General features: G+C 36.1%; 1 protein-coding gene across 1 annotated transcript in view; it reads left to right on the top strand.

The window, feature by feature from the left end:
• The window catches only part of bckdk (branched chain ketoacid dehydrogenase kinase), a 38720-nt gene extending 16547 nt beyond the window's left edge, over positions 1 to 22173 (top strand). The window contains exons 6-11 of the mRNA XM_039756613.1: positions 156 to 254; positions 3397 to 3470; positions 6913 to 7041; positions 15542 to 15631; positions 16773 to 16928; positions 21083 to 22173. Coding sequence (XP_039612547.1) covers positions 156 to 254; positions 3397 to 3470; positions 6913 to 7041; positions 15542 to 15631; positions 16773 to 16928; positions 21083 to 21227 — 693 coding nt within the window. The 3' untranslated portion in view covers positions 21228 to 22173. The remainder of the gene's footprint in view (positions 1 to 155; positions 255 to 3396; positions 3471 to 6912; positions 7042 to 15541; positions 15632 to 16772; positions 16929 to 21082) is intronic.
• Positions 22174 to 23540: the final 1367 nt, after the last annotated feature.

Raw genomic sequence — 23540 nt, 5'->3', positions numbered from 1 at the left:
ACAAGCACCAAAAGAAAAATTATATAATTTATATTTTGTTAATTATAGGAATTTTTACATTTAAAATGTCTTCTTAGAATTTCATATAACAATAAATTCTGCTTCTCCATTACTATAATGTGTTAGAACGACATTAATTAATATTTTGTATTTAGGATGAAACTCTGATTCGGAATTTTTTGGACAAAACATTGACATCGCGTCTGGGAATCCGAATGTTAGCAACTCACCACCTAAAACTTCAAGAAAATAATGTAGGTGTTTTTTCAACTTGATTCTGACTGCATATAATTTACTGTTAAATTACATTGATACACAAAGCTACTGAAATAACATTAAGTCTGTAATATCATAAGCTGCCAAATAATCTTCTGAGGAGTATGTATTCACCTTCTGCACCTCTTGCTGTAATTGTTCAAGAAAACTTAAGAAAAGCAGTTTGTTTTCCTATTTTTTATGTTTTAAAGTTCATATGACTTACTTTATAAAGTAAATCTAAGTGTTGTTAAGAGTTTTAAAATTGTAAAAACATTAGCCTTTTTTTCTGAAAGTAATTATTTTACAAACATTGATTATTATTGTGAAAGTAAGACATCCATTAACTGTAAATACAAGGCCAGCTTATTGTTTGTTTTTTATATTGCAGAGTGTTTATTATTTCTAACTACTTATTGCAGTGAACAGTTGCCTAACATAAAATTTATAATCAAAACATGATGCTGAAATGCCAAGGGGAGTCTTTGTTCTCTGATTGGACGGTAGTTCACCCAAAATGTAATATTTTAAAATAGTTTTGTTGCCCTGAGAAATGTCTTTGGATAAGAGTAATCTTTAATTTTTACTCCAGGTAAATTGATTTCAGTAGTTCATTAACAAGCCCTGAGGCTTAACCAGTGAAACCCAATGATTTCTAAAACCGGTGAAGTGAATGTTGAAATCTCCTTGTAGCATCTTCCTAGCCAAAGTCACCTAGCAGTTTATTTCTGGACAGATTTCTTCAAAGTAATTATTTAATAATACACTAGTGTATATTGAATTTGCAAATGATATGTAGTTAAGTGGGCAGCATGGTGGCACAAAAGTTACTCCTGCTACATTACAGCACCAGAGTCCTGTGGGGAACATTCAAATTCTCCTCTTGTGTTTCTGGATTTTCTTTCTACATCCCAAAGTAGTGACTAATAGCAGGATTGAAAGTATGTGTGCATGTTCAGCAATGACCTGGAGCACCATGCAGGATTGGTTTCCTTCATGAGTCCAATGCTGCTATTGTATGAGCACTGGCATCCTGTACCCAGGAGATGAATAAACATGTTCTTAGTTGATGGATGGGTGTAGTTATGTGCATAGCAATAGTTTCCATTATGTGACCAAAGTTACTTTATTGCAGGTATTGCTTTTATCATCAGAGTTCATCAGGTATAATGCAGCTTTTTATGACACAGCATATCATAATCATATGACATCAGCTCATACAATGCCTTCATTTTGGAACTTAAGAATTCTTTCGTTCTTGAGAAAAATATGGAAAAAATAAAAACAATTCTGCTGAGTAGCTTTCTGTATTATTTCTTCATGATACTACTCTGCTTTTAAAAATAAAGCATACTTTCTGTTCCCACATGTACTGTCTCATTAGTATAGTTTTTGTTGCTGCTGTTTTTGTTTTCATTTTCTTTGTCCTTATAGTCTGCCTTAAGGAATTTAACTTACAGAGTTACAGAGCATTTTGAGGGCACATATTTATTCCCTTTTCACTGAATTATTTCTGTGTTTCCAGCTGGCAAGCACTTCATTATATCCTGGCTCAGAGAATACTCGTATGTACTTTTATTTACATACAGACTTGTTTGACTTGAGTTCACTGAACACATAAAACCTGTAATGTGACGCATGTAGCACAGAGCTGTAACAACTAAGCGCTCCAGGATAAGGTTTGTGCCTACAGCGAATAGATAATAAAAAAAAAAAAAAATGAAGACAAATCACTCAGTCTACATTGTTAGTATACTATAGTTTGTATGTCTGAGTATGTTTGAGTTTAAAATGCTAGACAATTTGGCTGTGTAAGATAGTATGAAGATATTTTAACATTTAATTTAGGACACGATTTTACAGAATATTGGATTACATATGGATTAGGGTTGAAACATATTTGTAAGATAAAAACAGTTCCACAGAAAACAAATTTAGAAATTCCTCTTGACCATAGACATTTCATGGAATGGGGTAAAATGGTTTTAATTTTTTTGAAAAGTACATTGTTTTCGGCAGTGGAAAGGATTTGTTTTTACAAAAAGTAATTTGAACAGTTGTTTTTCCATGATCAATTTGTGAAAGATGTTTGGGAATATTAGTAGCATACTGTTAATCTACTTGGTTGTGAATTCTGTCTATCCTGAGATAGGGAAGAAGGGTGTGCATGTAAGTTACAAATTGTTGAAATGCAGAGTTAGTGGAATGCCATTTTGAACTTACTGTCATTTTGTAGCCACTTGGTGTGTGATATCTAAGGTACCTCCTCCTGTGCCTTTTTGGTTTTATCCTTTTGCTTTTTTAAAATAAACCTTTGTATGACAGAAGTCCTATTTTCTATATTGACTAAGAGCATAAAGTACTAGTATGTAAAACAGAGAAACTAACTTAACAGCAAAGCTCAATAAATAGCTTTGGCAGGGAGTCACTTTACAGAACATTGTTTTCTTCCTGCGTCATGTGAGCCTTTTTACCTGAATGCCTGGTTTCTGTATAAATACTTACAATTATTTGTCTTTGGACATTGTCAAAGCGCTAGTGTGTGGCTTGCTAGCAGCCCACTTCTTCCTGAGAATACCAGCGTGGAAAAGTGTTACAATTGATATAATTTCTGAGGGAGGATCAGACCATTGCTGTCTAAATTAAAACCATCATTCTCCTATCTGTTTATATTTTTGCACCTTTTTGAAAAGTTGTCAGTTTTTGGTAGACCAGACTGTGATTTTTTATTCAGATTGTAGAGTAACATTTCATAATTGCAGTTTTAGGGTGCTTGGTGTAATATACAATAATTAATTTTCATTGCATTCATTGACCTTTTTGTTGCTTTTTATGTACTAGAAAAAACAATAATGTATTCTTTGAGAGCTCTATGGAAAGCAATGTAACATTAGGGTGGCTCACACAATTTGAGATGGAGCCACACTATTTTTGGTAATTCTCTTCTTCAGGAATGCTCAAGTTATTAAATCTCTTTGCTTCAGTTCTAGGTTGTCCACAGTTTATGTCACTGCTCTATGTTACGTCTGTTGAATACTGTGTGTATTTTCTGAAATTCATGCATGGTTAACCAATAAAATGTAGTTTAGTCTTTTTTTTTCTTTTTTTCAATACAACAATGTGCCTTGTTGCCTTTTGCAGCCTGACTTTGTGGGAATTATTTGTACACGGCTGTCACCAAAGAAGATTATTGAGAAATGGGTGGACTTTGCTCGGTCAGTAGTCTTTGAGTCAATAAACATCACTACTCATAAAAGTGAGAGATACTCTGTAAAGCATGGTGTATTATGAATATGGAAACTAAATGTTCAGAGGCATTTCTTTTTAGTATATGCAGCAGTGGTTTTGAAAAGTCATCATTTGTATTATATTCGCTTTATCTGTTTTGTTCTGATGTTTTTAATAATATTTTAAATATTTACAACCCTAATTAACTTTTTAACAGTTTTTTTAACCTTTTTGGTATAGTGGTCCTAAACATTTGAGTTGCCTAACCTGAGATTTAATGTGGTCATTACACAGAAATATAGTATAGCATCCAGTCTAACACACAGGTCAACAACTGTTATTTGAATCCCAGTACCTTCTAAACATTTCTTACACCTACTTTATTACATTCCATAAAGTATAGGCAATGTTGGAGTCTTTCAATGGCAACAGTGGGCTCAGGAAATCAGAATTTCACAAAAAGAAGGATGTCAATCAGTCAGGATATTCAAACTGGTGCAATTTAGCATGTCTTGCTGTTTTTGTCAATACAAGTTTTAACCCAAAGGGCAGGCTAAAAAGACAATTTCCCCTCTGGGATTAATAAAATATATAAAACAAAAATGATAAATGAACACAAGGGCTGATGCAGGAAACCTGCCAGAACATGTGAAACAATTTTCAAACATCCTTTGCAAGATTTCACATAGAACAAGAAATAATGATGATTTTTTTTTGACCATGTAGAGAACCTTCCCCTTAATAATACAGTTAAGTAATGAAAACAGTGGAAGATTTCACTAAAATGTCAGTTCAAGATTTTAGAGAAAATTAGATTGCATTTACTCTATCAATTAAGGAAACTCAGTTTTACTCACCTCATTTCTTGATTCAGATAAACAAAATAATAATGTTCTCTCTGGTTTCTTTATAGGCTATTAAGTTATGTTGCTAAAGTAGACCCTGAAATCACCCCCTTTTAATTTAATCTTAATTGCAACATTTAGTTTAAGATATCTGAGTGTCAGGAGTATTTGTGACAGATGGGTATCAACAAGAGTGAAAGGGAAGGTCTACAGGACGGTAGTGAGACCAGCTATGATATATTGGTTGGAGACAGTGGCACTGACCAGAAATCAGGAGACAGAGCTGAAGGTGGCAGAGTTAAAGATGCTAAGATTTGCACTGGGTATGACGAGGATGAACAGGATTAGAAATGAGTACATTAGAGGGTCAGCTCAAGTTGGACAGTTGGGAGACAAAGTCAGAGAGGCGAGATTGCATTGGTTTGGACATGTGCAGAGGAGAGATGCTGGGTATATTGGGAGAAGGATGCTAAGGATAGAGCTGCCAGGGAAGAGGGAAGATGCAGAGGACAGAAAGATATGGAAGAAGATGATTTGCTATGGCAACCCCAAACGGAGCAGCCGAAAGAAGAAGAAGAAGAAGAAGAAGTTTAAGATATCTGGGGAACCAAAAGCAGTAAAGGTGGAAGTTTATGTAGCAGTGATTGTCAAACTATCCTAGTCTCTAATGAAGACTATTCTTTCTCACTGCCTCTCCATTATAGTAGCTGGAGTTGTCAAGGATTATCCTCCTCCATTTGTTGCAGAATGACAATTTATTATAGCTTATTAAGAAACTGTGTGTTATTCCATGTAAGGGAGGCTATCCATAGGTATTTCAGTATCAATAACCATATGGTGAATCAGAAGTAAGATACTGAAAAATATGTATACTTTTAAAAGTAGGTTTCTGTAAATTTTGTGGCAGTTTTTTCTTCCTTTCTTTTGTGATGGTCATCCATTATGGTTGTTGTTCAGTAGTGGCCTGTTTTTTTCTGTGCACTTACTAAGTGTTTTTCATCAGTAAAGGTTAATGTTTTGTTAAACAGACAAGCTTTGGTTATGCTTCATTGCACTTTTAGAACAAGTGTGAAATTGCTGTCTTCTATACTGATCCCCATAAAACTATGGTATCTGATGTATTGCGCCATCATTCTTTTTACTCTAGTTCTTTACATTCTATTTTGAGAATCTGCTGGCATGAAATAGCTAAAATTTAGATTAGCAACCAGCAAAAGCATCTATTTATATCTTGGACAGATTATTTGGCCATATTGGGGGTGGTTTTATAGAATAATATGCTAGTTAATCTTTTATAGGTAATGGATACTATCTGCTGACTTTGCATGTTGATTCCAGCATTGTGAACTAGTTAACTATTCACAGCAGAGCTAATATTTGCACCTTATAAAGTACAACCATTTAATGCAGCTGTTCTGTTCAGGGCACATAATGGTATTTTATTTACTATATAACTAAGCACATTGTAAGCTAATAAAAGGACAACCTCTACTGTTCTTACATCTAAAAATAGCCAAGAAAAAAATCACTAGCAAACTGCACCTATTGTGCATAGTTTATAATAAGCCCACTACAGATAATTTACTTTACCAGGAAAAGAGTACACTTCTGTTAACAAACACAAATGTGGCACACATTTACCAATACAGTACAGCAAAAAACAAAGTACGTGCTTGAGGCTGAATACAGAGGACTGGGGAATGTATATGTAGACATGTACATTGTTTATTAAGCTAGATTATTAATGTGCCTAAATGCAAATAATTAAAACTTAAAGTATGGATATAGTAAGACAAGGGGAAAAAAATGTCAGTCTATAGTGGATCTATAAATCCTTAACCAATTAGTCATCCTTCCCTGAGCATTCCCAACATGGAGTTACAAAGCAGGCAAATTGTAACTCTGGGGAAAATTGCTACAAAGCCCTGATGCTGAGTCTTTCAGTGGTGATGACATATCTGCACTAAGATTTAATTCCACTGACAAGAGGGTTGCCCTGTTCAAAATGACAATGATTTCAAGTACTGAGAGAAAGAAAGAGAAAAAGATTTAACAACTCACACTGACATTATTATTTGTTGCTAGAAACTTATACTATAAGACACTTTCCCCTTGGGGATTAATACAGTGTACCAAATACCAACAAAATGATCTAAACCTACTTATTCAGTGCGAGGTGGCAGAGAGTTGAAACCTACCTCAAGAAGTACAGAGGCAAAAAGGAACTATACAAATTATAAAAACACTGTAAAATAAATACTATGCCACTATATGAGAGTGCTTCCTTTTCAAACTCACTCACTCGCTCGCTCACTCACATTGATTCTGTTTACAATTGGCAGTCAAATCTAACAGTGTGTGCTTAGACTGTAAGAGCAAAGACTTGTCCAATATTTAATTTCAATGAATCACAAGTATCTTAGAATCCTTTACTTCCATTCCTTTTTATCCAAAAGTTATTATTCTTAGAAGATTTTAGATGTTAATATTCTCATAAAAGTGAAGTAATTTGTCTCAGAGCAGAAACAGTTTTTCTGAAAGCAAAGTGATTACATTTTTTCTTAAATGTATTTTTTATTCACAGGCGGCTCTGTGAACACCAGTATGGTGGTGCTCCACGAGTTCGAATTAATGGTCACGTGGCAGCTCGCTTTCCTTTCATTCCAATGCCACTAGATTATATCCTACCAGAGCTGCTGAAAAATGCTATGAGGTATGTTTCTGAAACATTTTTACCTTCAGTATATGTTTTTGGAAAATGTATTCATTTAGTTAATGTTTGTTTCATATTATCAGCTGGCTCATGGTCTACCATATCTTTCTATACTAGAGATTTTGCTAAATTCACAGTCAGACAAGTAGTAAAGATTGGGCAGCATTTTATGCTTTTTCTATACTTTGAAAAAGGCTGATGGAAAACAAAGGAATTTCATCTCACCTTGGTTGTTTGCAAGATTAGTTTCACATTTTTACGAAGGATATGTTGAAGCATTGTAAATAATGTTAATACTGTAGAAAACTTGTTATTGTTATTTTTTCATCATTGAAATAGTACTGTACATAATGCTGTCTAACCTATAAAAAGTTCTCCATGTTCTAAAAAGTATGATAAAAGCAACTTTATTACCAGACACTATTGTCCTTCCTCATTTAAATACTTACTTTTATAAATTACCAGAATACATTTGCAGGTACTGTACTGAAATTCCAGAGTCACAGAACAGTTGCTCTCCGGTACAATATGGACAAGAACAAGTATTTAATGCTGGCAATTAGAATGTGTTACTTATGTGCTAAGGTAATGATTTATTTTAGTTTATATTTTACTTGGCTTATTGTTGTCAAGTGGTAGTCAGGCTAAGGTTTGCCATATTGTTATATAACATATTGTTTTGCCATATTGTTATATAACAATAAGTATTGCACAATGTTGTACTTAAATACTTATAGTACATATATAATATACACTTTAAATAGTTTTTCTGTATGAACATTCTATAATACAGTAACCAGAGTAAAAGAGAACATCTGAACAGAAGAAGAATTGGGGCTCCACCAGAAGAACCCCTGCTCATTTGTTGAATGTATTTAGTATTGGCAGTGATTATATCAGTCTGTGACAGACACTTCATATACGTCTATTCTGGATGTCAGACAGGTTAGTGCTGGATGGGGCAGAGGCAAGTTAAGGTCACAGATCTTCTTCTGGATTAAAGTATTGTGACTGTGGAGGAAGCAGATAGACTTCTAGTGTTTCCAGTACTAGTCCTGACGCTCTCCTTAATACAAATATGCTGTCTTTTCTAGAGACTGTTCCCCTGATATACTGTAGATGCGAGAAATACTGAGACAACACAATTAACAGCCCTGTCTCCTTTTGTCTTCACTCTGTACACCTCAGGCTATATATATAACACTAGATCATGCCACCTGCATAAATTCTCAGATGATTCTGCACTTATGGGGTGTATCAATAAGGTGGTTGAGATATAGGAGTCAGGTGGAGGATTCTGTTTCTTGGTGCAGAAAGAATTATCTACAATTTAACATCAGCAAAACCAAGGAACTATTTATTGACTTTTGCTTCACCAAAGTGCCACTATGCTTGGTCACTATTCAGGGTGTGGATATAGAGGTGGTGCATTGCTACAAATACTTGGGTCCACATCAGTGACTGGACTGGGCTCATTAAACAAGAAAGGGCAGAGCAGGCTATTTTTTCTTAGAAGCCAGCACTCCTTTAATGTGGTTAGTGACATCCTTTACATATTCTACAAATCTCTCAAGGCAAGTGCAATTTTCTACACTTTGGTGTGCTGGATTGGTAACATCATTTCAAGAAAAGCCCACCAAATCAACAAACTAATAAAAAAGCAAGCTCAGTTATGGGAAGCACTCTGGGCCCCCTGGAGGTAGTAGCAAAGGAAAGAAAACAAAATTAAGTGCTATTATAAACAATGCTGCACATCCTCTCTCTGAGACACTAATACTAAGGACTTTCAGCCAATGAATAATTCAGCACAAGTATGTTAAGAAACCCTGCTGGTGCTCCTTTACATCAATGGCAATATGCCAGCATAATGCCTCACTGTGACTGTAACTGCTAAGTCAGAAGTGTTCTTTCATTTTAGTTTTCTTATTTGTAGTCATTCTGGTGTGTGTTCAGACCATTTTGTGTTTACAACAACATTAATTTATATAGCACATTTTCATACAACAGTTTATCTCAAAGTGCTTTACAAGATGATACATAAAAAGTTATAAGAAAAAAAAATTAAGATTAGGTAATAATATTAAAGAATAAATAACAAAACAAGGTAAAGTCAGATGGCCGGCAGGACAGAAAAAAAAATCTGCAGGGGTTCCAAGACAAAAAGACTGCCTATCCCCTGCTGGGTACTCTACCTAACATAAATGTTTCTAAATAAAACCTGTTCGTTTCCATGCTTCACATGATAGGATTTTATTAAGCTGGTCTTGTGGACATCTGAGATACCCGCCTTCATTCCATTATATCACAGGGCTGCATGGTGCTTTGATCAGGTGATGGTGGTACAGATCGTCACCACAAAAGACACCAGTGGGGATAAGTATAGATTGTGGATCTCTGAATAATATAGTTCTATACCTATATAGTCTATTAGGAATACAACTGAAATGTAGCTACCAAAAACCCATATTAAAATAATGGGGTTTTAGCAGTTTTTTTAAAATGTTCCACAGTATTATCCCAGGTAAACTATTCCAGATTTTAGAAGCATAACAACCAAAGGCCGTCCCACCAAATAAATTAATGCTGGGCTCTTGGAATTATAAGCAGACCTTCATTTGAATATCTAAGGTTATGACTAGGAGTGTAAGGGGAAAGGCATTCCAAAATATAGGATGAAGCAAGATAATTTAAGGCTTTATAAACCATTAGTTGTATTTTAAAGTCAATTCTGAATGACACAGATAATCAATGTAACAACGCTAAACCAGGTGAGATATGCTCAAATTGTCTTTTTCTAGTTAAGATTCTAGCCTCTGCATTCTGCATAATTGTAACCGATTTATGTCTTTCTTAGGTAGGAGAGCATTACAGTAATCTAGTTGACTAAAATCAAAAGTATAAATGAATTTTTCAGCATCTTGTAAAGTTTTATGAGGTCTAACTTTTGCTGTATTCCTTAAGTCAAAAAAATGCAGACCTAGTAATCCGGTTAATATGTGATTTAAAGTTTAGGTCAGAGTCAATGATTACCCCTAAATTCTTTACCTACTCATTGATTTTAAAACCTAAGGGATCAAGTTTATTTCTAACTAGCAAAATACCCGCGCTTCGCAGCGGAGAAGTACTGCCTTAAAATATTTATTAAGAAGAAAATTAAACCTTTTTAAACTGATGGAAAATATACCAATAATTATTTGTTAAGGATCTCTTTGTATATCACATTGTGATTTCGGCCCTCCGGTTGTAATATGACCAAGCTGTGCGCTGAGCTTACTCTTGAGCATGCAACGTACAGTTGGCCATGTGAACAGTAATCTTGTTTCAAATCTCACAGCTTGGATTGCTGCTGTCATAATCGGTTTGAGTTTCATGGTTTGTTTCAATTACGACAGTATTTGTAGGACTTGTGTTGAAGAGACATTCGGCATCTATCAAGCGTTGTAAGCATACAACCGGTTTTATCGTTAACTTCACATCCAGCTTTTGAGAGTTTAAACATTCATAAACATCAATATGTCCACTACTGAAATCGTCACCTGTGAATCTAAGATGTTGAAGAGGCATTGGCGGTTTCGAAAGGTGTAAAATATTTGGCCATTTCGGTACACTTGAAAGCGACAACCGAACAATTCAGCGGCAGCCATCAACTCACATGCAGAACCATAGGTGAAGGGCTTAAGCATTTCACTCTTAAAGTGCTCCTGTGTAGTATAATTATCTCCTGTACCGTCATCAGTCCACACCTTGAACCTGTCCCAGTCATTCAATACATAAGACACAATGTTCCTCCGGATATCAAGAGTGAGCCTGCAATATGTAACAAAGAGAATGGAAAAGGTAGGTGCCATCTCCAGGCATGGAAACCACTCGGTAAGTGACAGTTCTTTGATTGATGGTGATCACCTCGATAGATATGTTAATGGGGGTACAGTTGGAATGATAAAGGAAATGGGTACCTGAACAATGTAAAGTAAGTCTAAATTACCTACACAATAGCTATAATCGTAATAAACAAACAATAAAACAGCGGAGAAGCCATGGATTAAATAAGAAGGCTGTAGTTATCAGCAGGGAGACGTGAATCCCGTGGCGAAGCAAGGAAGGGAATGTAGAGACTGGAGTGACGGACAGCCTTATATAGGCAGGCAGCCAACAGTGGGAGGCGTTGGAATGGGGGACCCAACGCTGCCTCACACGGTGACCTAGCTGCAGGCTATGGACGTATATATGTACATAAGTAGGATTCAGTTAGCGTTGAGAACCCGCATACCAAATTTCTTGAAGATGGGCCCATAAGTAACAAAGACCGTTGAAAAGTTCAATATGGCGGCCAACAGTGGCATCATACCACCGAAATAAGTACCAAATTTCAACTTTCTACCTACACGGGAAGTTGTAGAATTAGTGATGTTGGAAAGTTCAATATGGCGGCTGACAGTGGCGTCATACCACCGAAATAAGTACGTACATTGGTTTCGGTTAGCGCAGGGAAGCCGCCTATCAAATTTCGTGAAGATGGGGCCATGAATAAGAAAGTTCAACATGGTGGACGTTGTTGACCGTTATGACCGTTACACATAGAATTTCGAAATGAAACCTGCTTAACTTTTGGAAGAAAGCTGTAAGAAATGAGCCTGCCAAATTTCAGCCTTCTACCTACACGGTAAGTTGGAGAATTAGTGACGTTGGAAAGCTCGATAAGGCGGCTGACAGTGGCGTAATACCACCGAAATAAGTACGTACATTGGTTTCGGTTAACGCAGGGAAGCCACCTACCAAATTTCGTGAAGATGGGGACATGAATAAGAAAGTTCAACATGGTGGACGTTGTTGACCGTTATGACAGTTACACATAGAATTTCTAAATGAAACCTGCTTAACTTTTGTAAGTAAGCTGTAAGGAATGAGCCTGCCAAATTTCAGCCTTCTACCTACACGGGAAGTTGGAGAATTAGTGACGTTGGAAAGTTCAATATGGTGGCCGACAATGGCGTCACACCACCGAAATAAGTACGTACATCCATTTTGGTTAGCGCAGGGAAGCCACCTACCAAATTTCGTGAAGATGGGGTCAGCCTTCTACCTACACGGGAAGTTGGAAAATTAGTGACGTTGGAAAGTTCAATATGGCGGCCGACAGTGGCGTCATACCATCGAAATAAGTACGTACATCGGTTTTGGTTAGCGCAGGGAAGCCACCTACCAAATTTCGTGAAGATAGGGCCATAAATAAGAAAGTTCAACATGGCGGACGTTGTCGACCGTTATCGACCGTTATGACCGTTACATGTAGAATTTCGAAATCAAACCTGCTTAACTTTTGTAAGTAAGCTGTAAGGAATAAGCCTGCCAAATTTCAGCCTTCTACCTACACGGGAAGTTGGAGAATTAGTGATGAGTCAGTGAGTGAGTGAGTGAGTGAGTCAGTCAGTCAGTCAGTCAGTAAGGGCTTTGTCTTTTATTAGTATAGATGCCCTTGCTATATCCATGTTTGCCAATCAGTAAGGTTTGCTTTTTCTTTATTTAGTTTGAGAAATCACTCATTCAGAAATACTGCTAAGACATTGGATCAGAGGGCCAAGAACATCATGGTCATCAAGCTCTATAGATAAATAAAGCTGTGAGTTGTCTGCATAACTGTGGTAGTTCACCATGTGCTTTGAGATCTAATGGAAGCATGTAGATTGAAAAGCACAGCGGACCCAGAATAGATCCTTGTGGCACACCATATAAAATATCATGGGTCTCCAAAGTGCAATCACCACAACTAACAAAGAATTTTCTGCCTGTTAAGTAAGACTGAAATCAATTTAAGAAACCGCCAGGAAGTCCCACCTATTGTCTAAGGTGATTTATAAAAGTACTGTGGACTATGATGTCAAATACTGCATTCAAGTCTAAGAGAACAAGAACAGATATACAGCCTCTGTCAGCATTAATCCACAAATCACTTACTACTTTAACCAGTGCAGTTTCGGTACTATTGTTTCTTCTAAAATCTGACTGAAACTTGCCAGGATTCAAGTAATCATTGAGCTGCTTAATAACTGGGCTTTCTAGAATTTTATTTATGAAAGGGAGGTTAGAAATTGGTCTAAAACAGTCAAAGACAGAGGAGTCAAGATTATTTTTCTTGAGCAGAGGTTCATCAATTGCAGTCTTTAGACAGTCAGGGAAGACCCCCATATCAAATAATGAGTTCACTATGTCAATTACACTATCAGTAAGGACATTGGAGACTTCTTTAAAAAAGCCTGTTAGTACTGAGTTAAGTCTGCGAGTGGAGGGTTTCAGCTGAGAAATTATTCTACGTAGCTCGGGCCGATCTGTTCCAGTGATAGAATTTAACTTGTTTCAAAGGGCATGCTGGGATTCAATTAGGTTAACTTTGGGGGGATGTACTGTGTTATTTCTAATATCTTTAATTTTTTATTTAAAAATTTTTTAGGAAACATTCCATTTAGTTAGCTGGGTTTAAAAGACGATCTATAGTTGAAAATAAAACTCTTAGATTACCGGTACTTGCTGATTTACTTATCTCTATATTAATTTATTTAATGAGCTTCTATAAAAAAGCCAAATTTCCCTCTGAGACCAAATAAAGCTCTCTCTGTCCATCTATGTATTTACCTACCTACCTGCCTGCCTCACCTTGCCTTCTCACCTCTCCCTTCTAACTGTTATGGGCTCTCATTGAACACTAAAGGCAGGGTCATAACATCCCTGGGAACAGTAAGTATGCCTGCCAAAAATCATGTAGCAGACAGCACTGAGCCAGAAAATGGAATAGAAAGCATACAATTCTTGATTGAATCAAATTATTATGAAAGGTAGTGAGATCTTTTAATTAATCCCTGGGGTGTTGTTATATGTTTGTCCATCAAGACTTGAAAAGATGACTTTCTAGTCACTCACATTACAGACTAATTCCTGTGGGCCTCTGCAATCTGCACCACTGATTCTGAATTTTGCTAACAAGATGTCACTTATCTTAACTAACATTACTCTTACCAGATGAACAGAGCATCTTTGCTTCCAGATGTCAGCTAGAATGTAGCTTACATACCAAGAGGCCCATGCTAAAGGTATCATGGAATATGCTATCTTCTTAAGGAATTCCACTTTGTTTTGATGTAGAAGCTATGATGTCAAGCAGTTTTTACTTTGCAGTCCTTCAGCTAAAATCAAGGTGTAATTTGCCATACCAGACTGGTCCTGCATAATAAGTTATCAAAAATGTTCAGCCAGTTGCTCTTTGGTTAATTACAAATATTAGAAATTTGCAACTGCTTTGTAAACAAAACTGCAAAAGACTTATTTCATTCAGTCAAAATGATGTTGTAGCACATTTTATTGAATTGATGATAACGGTGCTCTGATTATGTGTTACTTAAAGTTGTGTTTCTAGGTTTCCTTTGGTTGTATTGATGGATTTTCAGGTACATATTTTGCACAAGGCTTTGTGAAAGCAAACCCTGTAAACTACTCCTCTGCTACAGTGCTGCTACAGATTTAGTTGCATAGTCATTGGCATGTTTACAGCAGTTTTCTTTCTTAGTCTGGAATTCATCCCTTAAGGCAGGTTGGCAGCGACCCAATATTTTCAGCACTGAGAAAATGATTAATTTGTTATTCACACTGACTGGCTTGACAGTTTATTTCCAAATAGCTTTAGTTTTCAATTTTTGTATTTACCTATTTTTATCTGTAAAACAATCCTTGTGTTTTTGAAAGGTCTTCCTAATTATTAAAAAGGAGAAAATTCTGCATTGTCAGCACAGGTTTTAATCTAGTGCCTCCATAATACCAGGGGGACCAATTTCTTTTCTAACAATGTTTGTGGCTGCTTTGTTTGCTGAGCTAGCAGCTCCTACTTACATTTTCACATTTTATATTGTTCTTTTATTAGCATATGAAAAGGAATTCTGATGCTTGGCCATTCCTATTTCCTATAATATTCATCTCAAAATGATGTTTTGCCACATTGTTATCTATTAGTGTTAAAAGTTATCTGCATGTTTGTATGAAGCTGTACTGACATATTTTGGATTGTAAGCTCCTTATTTCAGCTTAATCTAGTGTCTGGTATATGTATTTGCCTCCATTCAATTTCTTTGTCCTTGTTTCTGACTAAACTGCCCTCGGTGTAGGAACATATACAGCTTCAGCATTCAGAAAAACAAGCATGCAGTTTAGTAAAGGGCTTGGTAGCAAAAGCAAACAAAACACTCCCAGAAGTTCTCATCTAGGCTAATGAACATACTGGAAATGTAAGTATGCAGTGCAGGGAACAGCATGTTCTTGGCTGATAAGTTGAGACTATTTTAATGTTTCTCTACGTTTTAGCAGAACATTTCAGAAGCTCCAGTCATTTGTAGAGAGTAAAAAGAAATTAATACAGAATGTTACAGAATTCAATCCTTTGGTAAAACTGAGTTCATATCTGCTGCATATAATTGTTAAAGTTGGGTGTAATGGTTGTTCAATCTTGCATTCCTAGGGCAACAATGGAGAGTCACCTTGATACACCTAACAATGTTCCTGACCTGGTTGTGACGATTGCCAACAATGACATTGACTTCATCATTAGGTGAGATCAGGCCACCTAGGCAAATTCTTATACAAAAACATTTTTCAGTGTCTCTAATTAAGAAAAACAAAACCTGTGTCTTGTCTTCTCAATGTAAAATTAGTATCAGATAATGAAATGTGCCTGTTACTAGCTGTATACTATTATGTTGCCTTCTTTTGGTTTGAGAAGTAAAAAAAAAAAGTGGCAGACTTTTTGGAGAAGTAATACTTTGTACTTTAAAAACCAAAATATAAGAGTACAAGTTATATATAATACAGCCTTTACTTAACACAGAAGTAGTGCCGGATTACAGTATATTTCATAAGGTTCTCTTATTAACAGTAATCCAAAATGTGATTGTTTATGATTTCCCCAAAGCTCAGAAAATGTGCTGGTGCATAGAAGGAAGCTAGCTGCCACTCTAATGTTCAATATATGCTGTTACTTATCTGTCTTAGACAAATGCTGTTTTGGTCTGATAAGCTCAACAGATTCATCCTGTTATGTCAAATTACAAAACAATTATTTGTATTAATGTAACATACATCAGGCATCCATCCATCCATTTTCCAACCTGCTGAATCCGAACACAGGGTCACGGGGGTCTGCTGGAGCCAATCCCAGCCAACACAGGGCATAAGGCAGGAACCAATCCTGGGCAGGGTGCCAACCCACTGCAGGACACACAAAAACACAGCCACACACCAGGGCCAATTTAGAATCGCCAATCCACCTAAACTGCATGTCTTTGGACTGTGGGAGGAAACCGGAATGCCTGGAGGAAACCCGCGCAGACACGGGGAGAACATGCAAACTCCATTCAGGGAAGACCCGGGAAGCGAACCTAGGTCTCCTAACTGCAAGGCAGCAGCGCTACCACTGCGCCACCATGCCGCCCTACATCAGGCATGTTACCTTTATTGAATAAAACATTAGGAGAACACTCTTAGTTGATACTTTATGTAATAAAAAGGTGATATGTTATATTTAAAACACTACTGCTTATCTAATTATGTTTAGGTAGTGGGCTAAGTTTATAATGTAGTATAATATGGAAGCTAAGCAAGTTAAAATATGACTATGTGTGCTGCTGGCTTGTTAAAAGTTTTGTTCACATGGCATGACATTAATGAGTTAATCTTGTGTTTAAATTGACCAGGATCTCTGACCGTGGAGGAGGAATCCCTCACAGCATTGTCGGCAGTGTGCTAGACTATCACTTTACCACAGCAGAGGAGAGCAATCAGGATCCACGAGTCAACAATTTTTTTGGAAACATGACCAACAGTAGCTTCAATAATGGCCCAATGCACGGGTAAGTTTGTGGCAGTACTAACGGCTACCAAGTGTCCTTGGTGTTTTTTAGGTACCAAGCACCTAAAAACAAGTGCTAATATCTGGGATCCATTTGTATGTGCATGAGGATACTCACTTATTCTCATGAAGCAATATCTAAAGCATTAAACTAGCTGAAAATCCTTTATTTGTTGATAAAAGTATGATATATTAGCATCATAACAATTTTTTTATTTAATAATGTTTCTGTAAAATATATTATTAAATAAAAATATATACCTCATTTGCTGTAATTGGTTTAATTTAGAATGTTGCCTCCACTTCTCTATGTGCTGTTAAACACAGCTAGAGGAAGTGAACATCAGGGATGGCTTCCAGTCCTAAAATCCTTGCTGCTGTATCCCCAAAATGAAATGTTTAAAGTATAGATGTAGTATAGAACAAACTAGAGAGATGAAAAATGAGTAATGATTATGATGACATATGGTGCATTCAGACAGTATTCTGTTTTGTCTTAGAACAGCTATACAATAAAGTTCATTTTTTCAACCTCCAATCTGCATATAATACATCTTAAACAAAAATTTATTTTTATTTATTTATTTTTTTTTTTTACAAATTTTAGTAAATGTCTTTCTATTATAAAAGGAAATATTGGGACGAGGGATTCTCTGAGATAATTTCACGTCTCGCGAGAGATAATTTCAAGTCCCGTGAGACAAGACTTTATGCAAAGAGATTTTGAAAAGTCATGCCCTCCTCTCAAAAATTTAGAACAACGCCCACGATCCAATCACTTCTCATTCGTGTGAATTCTATTGTCAGACACAGTTCCTACGCTGTCAGCTCCAAGTGGGGTCGGAAATAAAAAACAAAGAGTTGAAGACAAAGTAGAACGTCCTAAAGAGGTTCAAAAATGTTGGTGCGATACACATGCAGAGCAGGTTAGAGATTATGAAAGTACTAAAATTCAAAAGTCTCAAAAAACATATAGTAAAGATCGCATTAGCACTAACACACGCAAATTATTACTCGGTGAAATAACGGAACAGCGGAAAGAAATTGAATATATGGACATAGGTGATATGACAGAAGTATGTAGATATTGTTTGGCTTTAAACTTTAAATCTGACATTTGTAGATCATCTAATTCGTGTTGCCATTAGGGAAAAAGTGGTGTTTCTTCCCAATGAAGAGGCGTTTCCGCGAGAATTCAAAGATTTGTTGTTTGGTGAAAGTGAAATCCACATACGCGAGCAGCAGAGATGTGAAGTGGCTGGTGCAAAGCGCATGCTGGGGGGTTGGTGAGTGAAGGAGCAAGGGGCAAAGCCCCCTAGTATTAAAAATAACAAATTCAGATGATTCAGTAGGCTTTGCACCCTATGAACCAAGCTACTCGAACTGTTTTATAACATTTCAGTAATTATTTACTGCTCTGATGCTGACCATAAAATAGGTCATTACAATAGCAATTGATAGGATGAGTTCATAATTAATTGCAGAATTATGGTATTAGAGTGTTCCTCTAGAGTGTGTCTTTTTTTTGCACAATTTGACTCAAAAACTAATCATCACATCGTCATCTCATAACAGGCTTAAAGTTTAAGTTTGGTATTTTTCTGTTCAGCTGTTTTAGCTCAGGACCTTCCTCAAGAAACTGTTACACAAAGATGTACACACACCCATCATGGAGATATCAATGTTTTCGGTATCAGGGGACTCTAAAATGTTGAGATACGTCGAAAACCGGAAATTGAAATTTTTGATTAATCTAAACCTTTTGCTACTCCCCCATAGACGATAGTTTATGGTGGGGAAGGGCACAAAGCAAAAACAGTGCTATAATAATAATAATAATTAATTACATTTATATAGCACTTTTCTCAGTACTCTGACATGTACATTAAGTACTAATATGTTTTGCTATTACAGGTGCCAGTCATAAAATTAGAATATCATGACAAAGTTGATTTATTTCAGTAATTCCATTCAAAAAGTAAAACTTGTACATTAGATTCATTCATTACACACAGACTGATGTATTTCAAATGTTTATTTCTTTAAATTTTGATGATTATAACTGACAACTAATGAAAGTCCCAAATTCAGTATCTCGGAAAATTAGAATATCAATTAAGACCAATGCAAAAAAAGGATTTTTAGAAATGTTGGCCAACTGAAAGGTATGAACATGAAAAGTATGAGCATGTACAGCACTCAATATTTAGTTGGGGCTCCTTTGGCCTGGATTACTGCAGCAATGTTGCGTGAATTGGAGTCGATCAGTCTGTGGCACTGCTCAGGTGTTATGAGAGCCCATGTTGCTCTGATAGTGGCCTTCAGCTCTTCTGAATTGTTGGGTCTGGTGTATTGCATCTTCCTCTTCACAATACCCCATAGATTTTCTATGGGGTTAAGGTCAGCGAGTTTGCTGGCCAATCAAGAACAGGGATACCATGGTCCTTAAACCAGGTACTGGTAGTTTTGGCACTTTGTGCAGGTGCCAGGTCCTGTTGGAAAATGAAATCTGCATCTCCATAAAGTTCGTCAGCAGCAGGAAGCATGAAGTGCTCTAAAACTTCCTGGTAGATGGCTGCGTTGACCTTGGACCTCAGAAAACACAATGGACCAACACCAGCAGATGACATGGCACCCCAAACCATCACTGACTGTGGAAACTTTACACTGGACCTCAAGCAACGTGGATTCTGTGCCTCTCCTCTCTTCCTCCAGACTCTGGGACCTTGATTTCCAAAGGAAATGCAAAATTTACTTTCATCAGAGAACATAACTTTGGACCACTCAGCAGCAGTTTTGTCTTTAGCCCCAGCGAGACGCTTCTGACGCTTTCTCTTGTTTAAGAGTGGCTTGACACAAGGAATGCGACAGCTGAAACCCATGTCTTGCATACGTCTGTGCGTGGTGGTTCTTGAAGCACTGACTCCAGCTGCAGTCCACTCTTTGTGAATCTCCCCCACAGTTTTGAATGGGTTTTGTTTCACAATCCTCTCCAGGGTGCAGTTATCCCTATTGCTTGTACATCTTTTTCTACCACATCTTGTCCTTCCCTTTACCTCTCTATTAATGTGCTTGGACACAGAGCTCTGTGAACAGCCAGCCTCTTTAGCAATGACCTTTTGTGTCTTGCCCTCCTTGTGCAAGGTGTCAATGGTCGTCTTTTGGACAACTGTCAAGTCAGCAGTCTTCCCCATGATTGTGTAGCCTACAGAACTAGACTGAGAGACCATTTAAAGGCTTTTGCAGGTGTTTTGAGTTAATTAGCTGGTTACAGTGTGGCACCAGGTGTCTTCAATATTGAACCTTTTCACAATATTCTAATTTTCCAAGATACTGAATTTGGGACTTTCATTAGTTGTCAGTTATAATCATCAAAATTAAAAGAAATAAACATTTGAAATACATCAGCCTGTGTGTAATGAATTAATCTAATATACAAGTTTCACTTTTTGAATGGAATTACTGAAATAAATCAACTTTGTCATGATATTCTAATTTTATGACCTATAAATTGACTTTGGGTACATGCGTTGATGTTTCAACAACTCGGTTAATGTTCATCTTTGGTTAATTCAATTGATTGGATGTAATTTGTAAAGATATACTTCTATACTCCTCTTTGAGCTGGCCACTCACCCAAACTGAGCAAAAGGGGACTAATATTGGTTTGAATGGCAAGAATTACATTTGAAGGAAATCAGCTACAGCTCATCAAAGGGCATATTCTCATCAAAATTCTGCTAATGATACTGCTGATGTTTTTCAGCATCAGGGACTAGGAGGCTTATCAGGATTGAGAAAAAGATGATTGAATTAAATATGGAGAGATCATTGAAAAAAACCTTCACTTTAAATGATTTTGTGAAAAAATAATGAACTTCAAAAATGCTGAACTTGTCCTTTAAACGGTTATTCACACTTACTTAGCAGATGTTTACAAATTTTATGTGCATAAAGAGGGAATAATGCATTTGAATCAGTCTCTCTCCAATAATTTACAGTTTAGTATTTTGATGATTAACAAGTCACTCAGATAATCTAGTATGTAATTAGTCATCTCAAATTCTTTTTATAGAAATAATATTTTTAGTGTAATATATGTATGCATTGTTCAAAAAAGTTGTTTTTTTTCTCCAATATTCTCAAAACCTGTAGGTTTGGCTTTGGCCTGCCAACATCGCGAGCATATGCAGAATATCTTGGTGGCTCACTTACTATCCAGTCAATGCAGGGAATTGGAACAGATGTCTATTTAAGATTGCGACATATTGATGGCAAGGAGGAAAGCTTCCGCATCTGAGAAACACAATAAACTTCACTACAACTCTAAGGATGATGGGATTTGAGTGTTACAAGTCACAGACAACTGGTATCGTAGAGATTATTTAAGTGGATTTGCCAGTGCCAGGACTTCAAGAAAGCCTCAAGGAATGTGTGAATGGATACACAATTTTTTAAATCCATTTTTTTTCTATGACATTGGCATGTAGACGGATCTTTTTCTCTATTCTTTAATGGATATAGTAAAGTGCCTTAAATATTTTCCATGTGCTTGTCCACTTCTAGATCATTCTGTCCATATTTAGTGTATCTCCTTTGGATCTCACTGGTCAGACATCCCATACATATTTGTTTGAGATGTTTTATCTTCAAAAAGAACTTGACAAACATTTAGAGAAGCTATTTACTGGAACTTGCAGAAATGAAAGCAAAACTATATTTTAACTACAACATTTCATAAGCTCTGGGTGTGATTGAGACAAATTATGCCTTTTTAGAGTTCTGTGGGAGAGCAGGCAGTTGCTGCCAAGTGAGTGAAATATTTTTGAAAATAAGAACTGGAACCTAAAAGGTGAATTCAACAACTTTTTCTATGTACTGCAAATGGAAGTATTGCTGAGTATAATCCTCTCAAAGAGAGCTCATTGTTAATTAAGCAGTGTGCGCCCTCTAACTGCCAAAAAGGGTATTTAATATTTCTGTGTCTAAAAAACAATACAGTATATGGAATGAATCAGTAAGGCAAAAAGAAACTGAGAGCAGTGTCTAGTCACCTAAACCTACCAATTTAATTGGATCTTCAAATTGTTGTTGTTGTACTAACTTTGTATTTTGTTTATTTGAAAATATAATGATTTGACTTAAAAAATGCATCATGTTTGTATGTAGCACGAAAAGTGCAAAATAGATGTGCTAATGTTTTTGGTGGCAGTAGGACTGAACAATCATGCAAGTAATGCTTTTAATCCTTTGGAAATTGTTCTTTTCTGTTATATCTTTGACATGCTTGAGCACAAGCATTTGTGTTTTACTTATTCCCTTTATCACTAGCCCTTTGAAATGACATCAGATTTTCTAAATTCCCTTTCCTAGGTTTTCTGTCCTTGCTCTTCTTAATTTGTGTAAAATTAAGTTTTGCAACATGGATAATATGTGAAGTGCAGATGTAAACAATTTTAAACTATAACTTTACCATTCAGATTAATGTGTAGCTAATAATTGTCCAAAATATTCTCTTACTGTCCTATCTAGTATTATAAATGTCTCGTATGTCAAGAAGAAAATAGCTTTCAGTAGTGTTCAAAGTCAACAAGTTGGCGTGAATTTGCACATCCCATAGTAGAGGTTATGCAGTTGTTTATTGTCTGTGATTGCTTAAGGCCTCTTTTATTGCATATGGGTATTATGTACTTATCCATATTTATTCACCATCACTAGCAGGCAAACAAAAGTAAAAGGCCAAAGAGCACAGTTATGGAAAAATAACTAAACCCAAGACTGTTTTGACACCTAACCCTAATCTGTATGATCATCAGTATCTGTCATCAGTATCTGTCACAGCAGTTGCCAAGGTAAGGTCCTCTTCTAAGAATGACAAATATAATCTTTATGTCTTTGTATGAAAGCATCACCCCAAAACTTAAGTATATAATGAAAGTTAACCTACCTAATTCCAATCTTTTTGTTAATAGCCATAACTATCAACTTCTTTGATTACTCACTATTTTTTATTTTATTTTTTTATAGATTTCGTGCCTTCATTGTGAAATGATAGTTTATAAAATTGATAAAATTCTAACACAACAATGTTTATACATTTTTTAATGAGTCTAGACATAGTTGCAATCCATTTGTAAGCAAATTGCCTCATTTAGCCATTAACATGACAAGTTCAAATACACTGAATGTATTAATGTAAAAGTGACTAGTTATAGGACTTAATGATAATCGATGCAAAATAATAAATAATAACCACCCTTATGTTCTACATGAGTCTCACCTAAACTATCTGGTACTAAGATATCAAAGAATCACATTTACTCATTTACAAACAATACTGATATGTGTGCTCATGCATTTGGAAATGATAAACGGAATGGCATCCAGTGCCGCTAGTTTTCATTAAATTTCCAACTGGTGTAGCAAATGTACAGTATTCAATTCAGTTTGTTTGTTTTTTTTTTTTCACTGCACTGTAGAGTAGGGTGAAAGCACTGTAACATTTTTACTGGAAAAGTATAATTATAGACGTTACATGCTGCACAGTGTACACACCTGAAAATACAATAAAACAAAGCCATTTTAATTGATTACCATGAGAACATCCTGACCA

This window comes from Polypterus senegalus, chromosome 6 (genome assembly GCF_016835505.1).
Source record: "Polypterus senegalus isolate Bchr_013 chromosome 6, ASM1683550v1, whole genome shotgun sequence".
In the NCBI taxonomy this organism is placed as follows: Eukaryota; Metazoa; Chordata; class Cladistia; order Polypteriformes; family Polypteridae; genus Polypterus; species Polypterus senegalus.
This window is presented reverse-complemented; position numbering and strand designations above follow the sequence as displayed.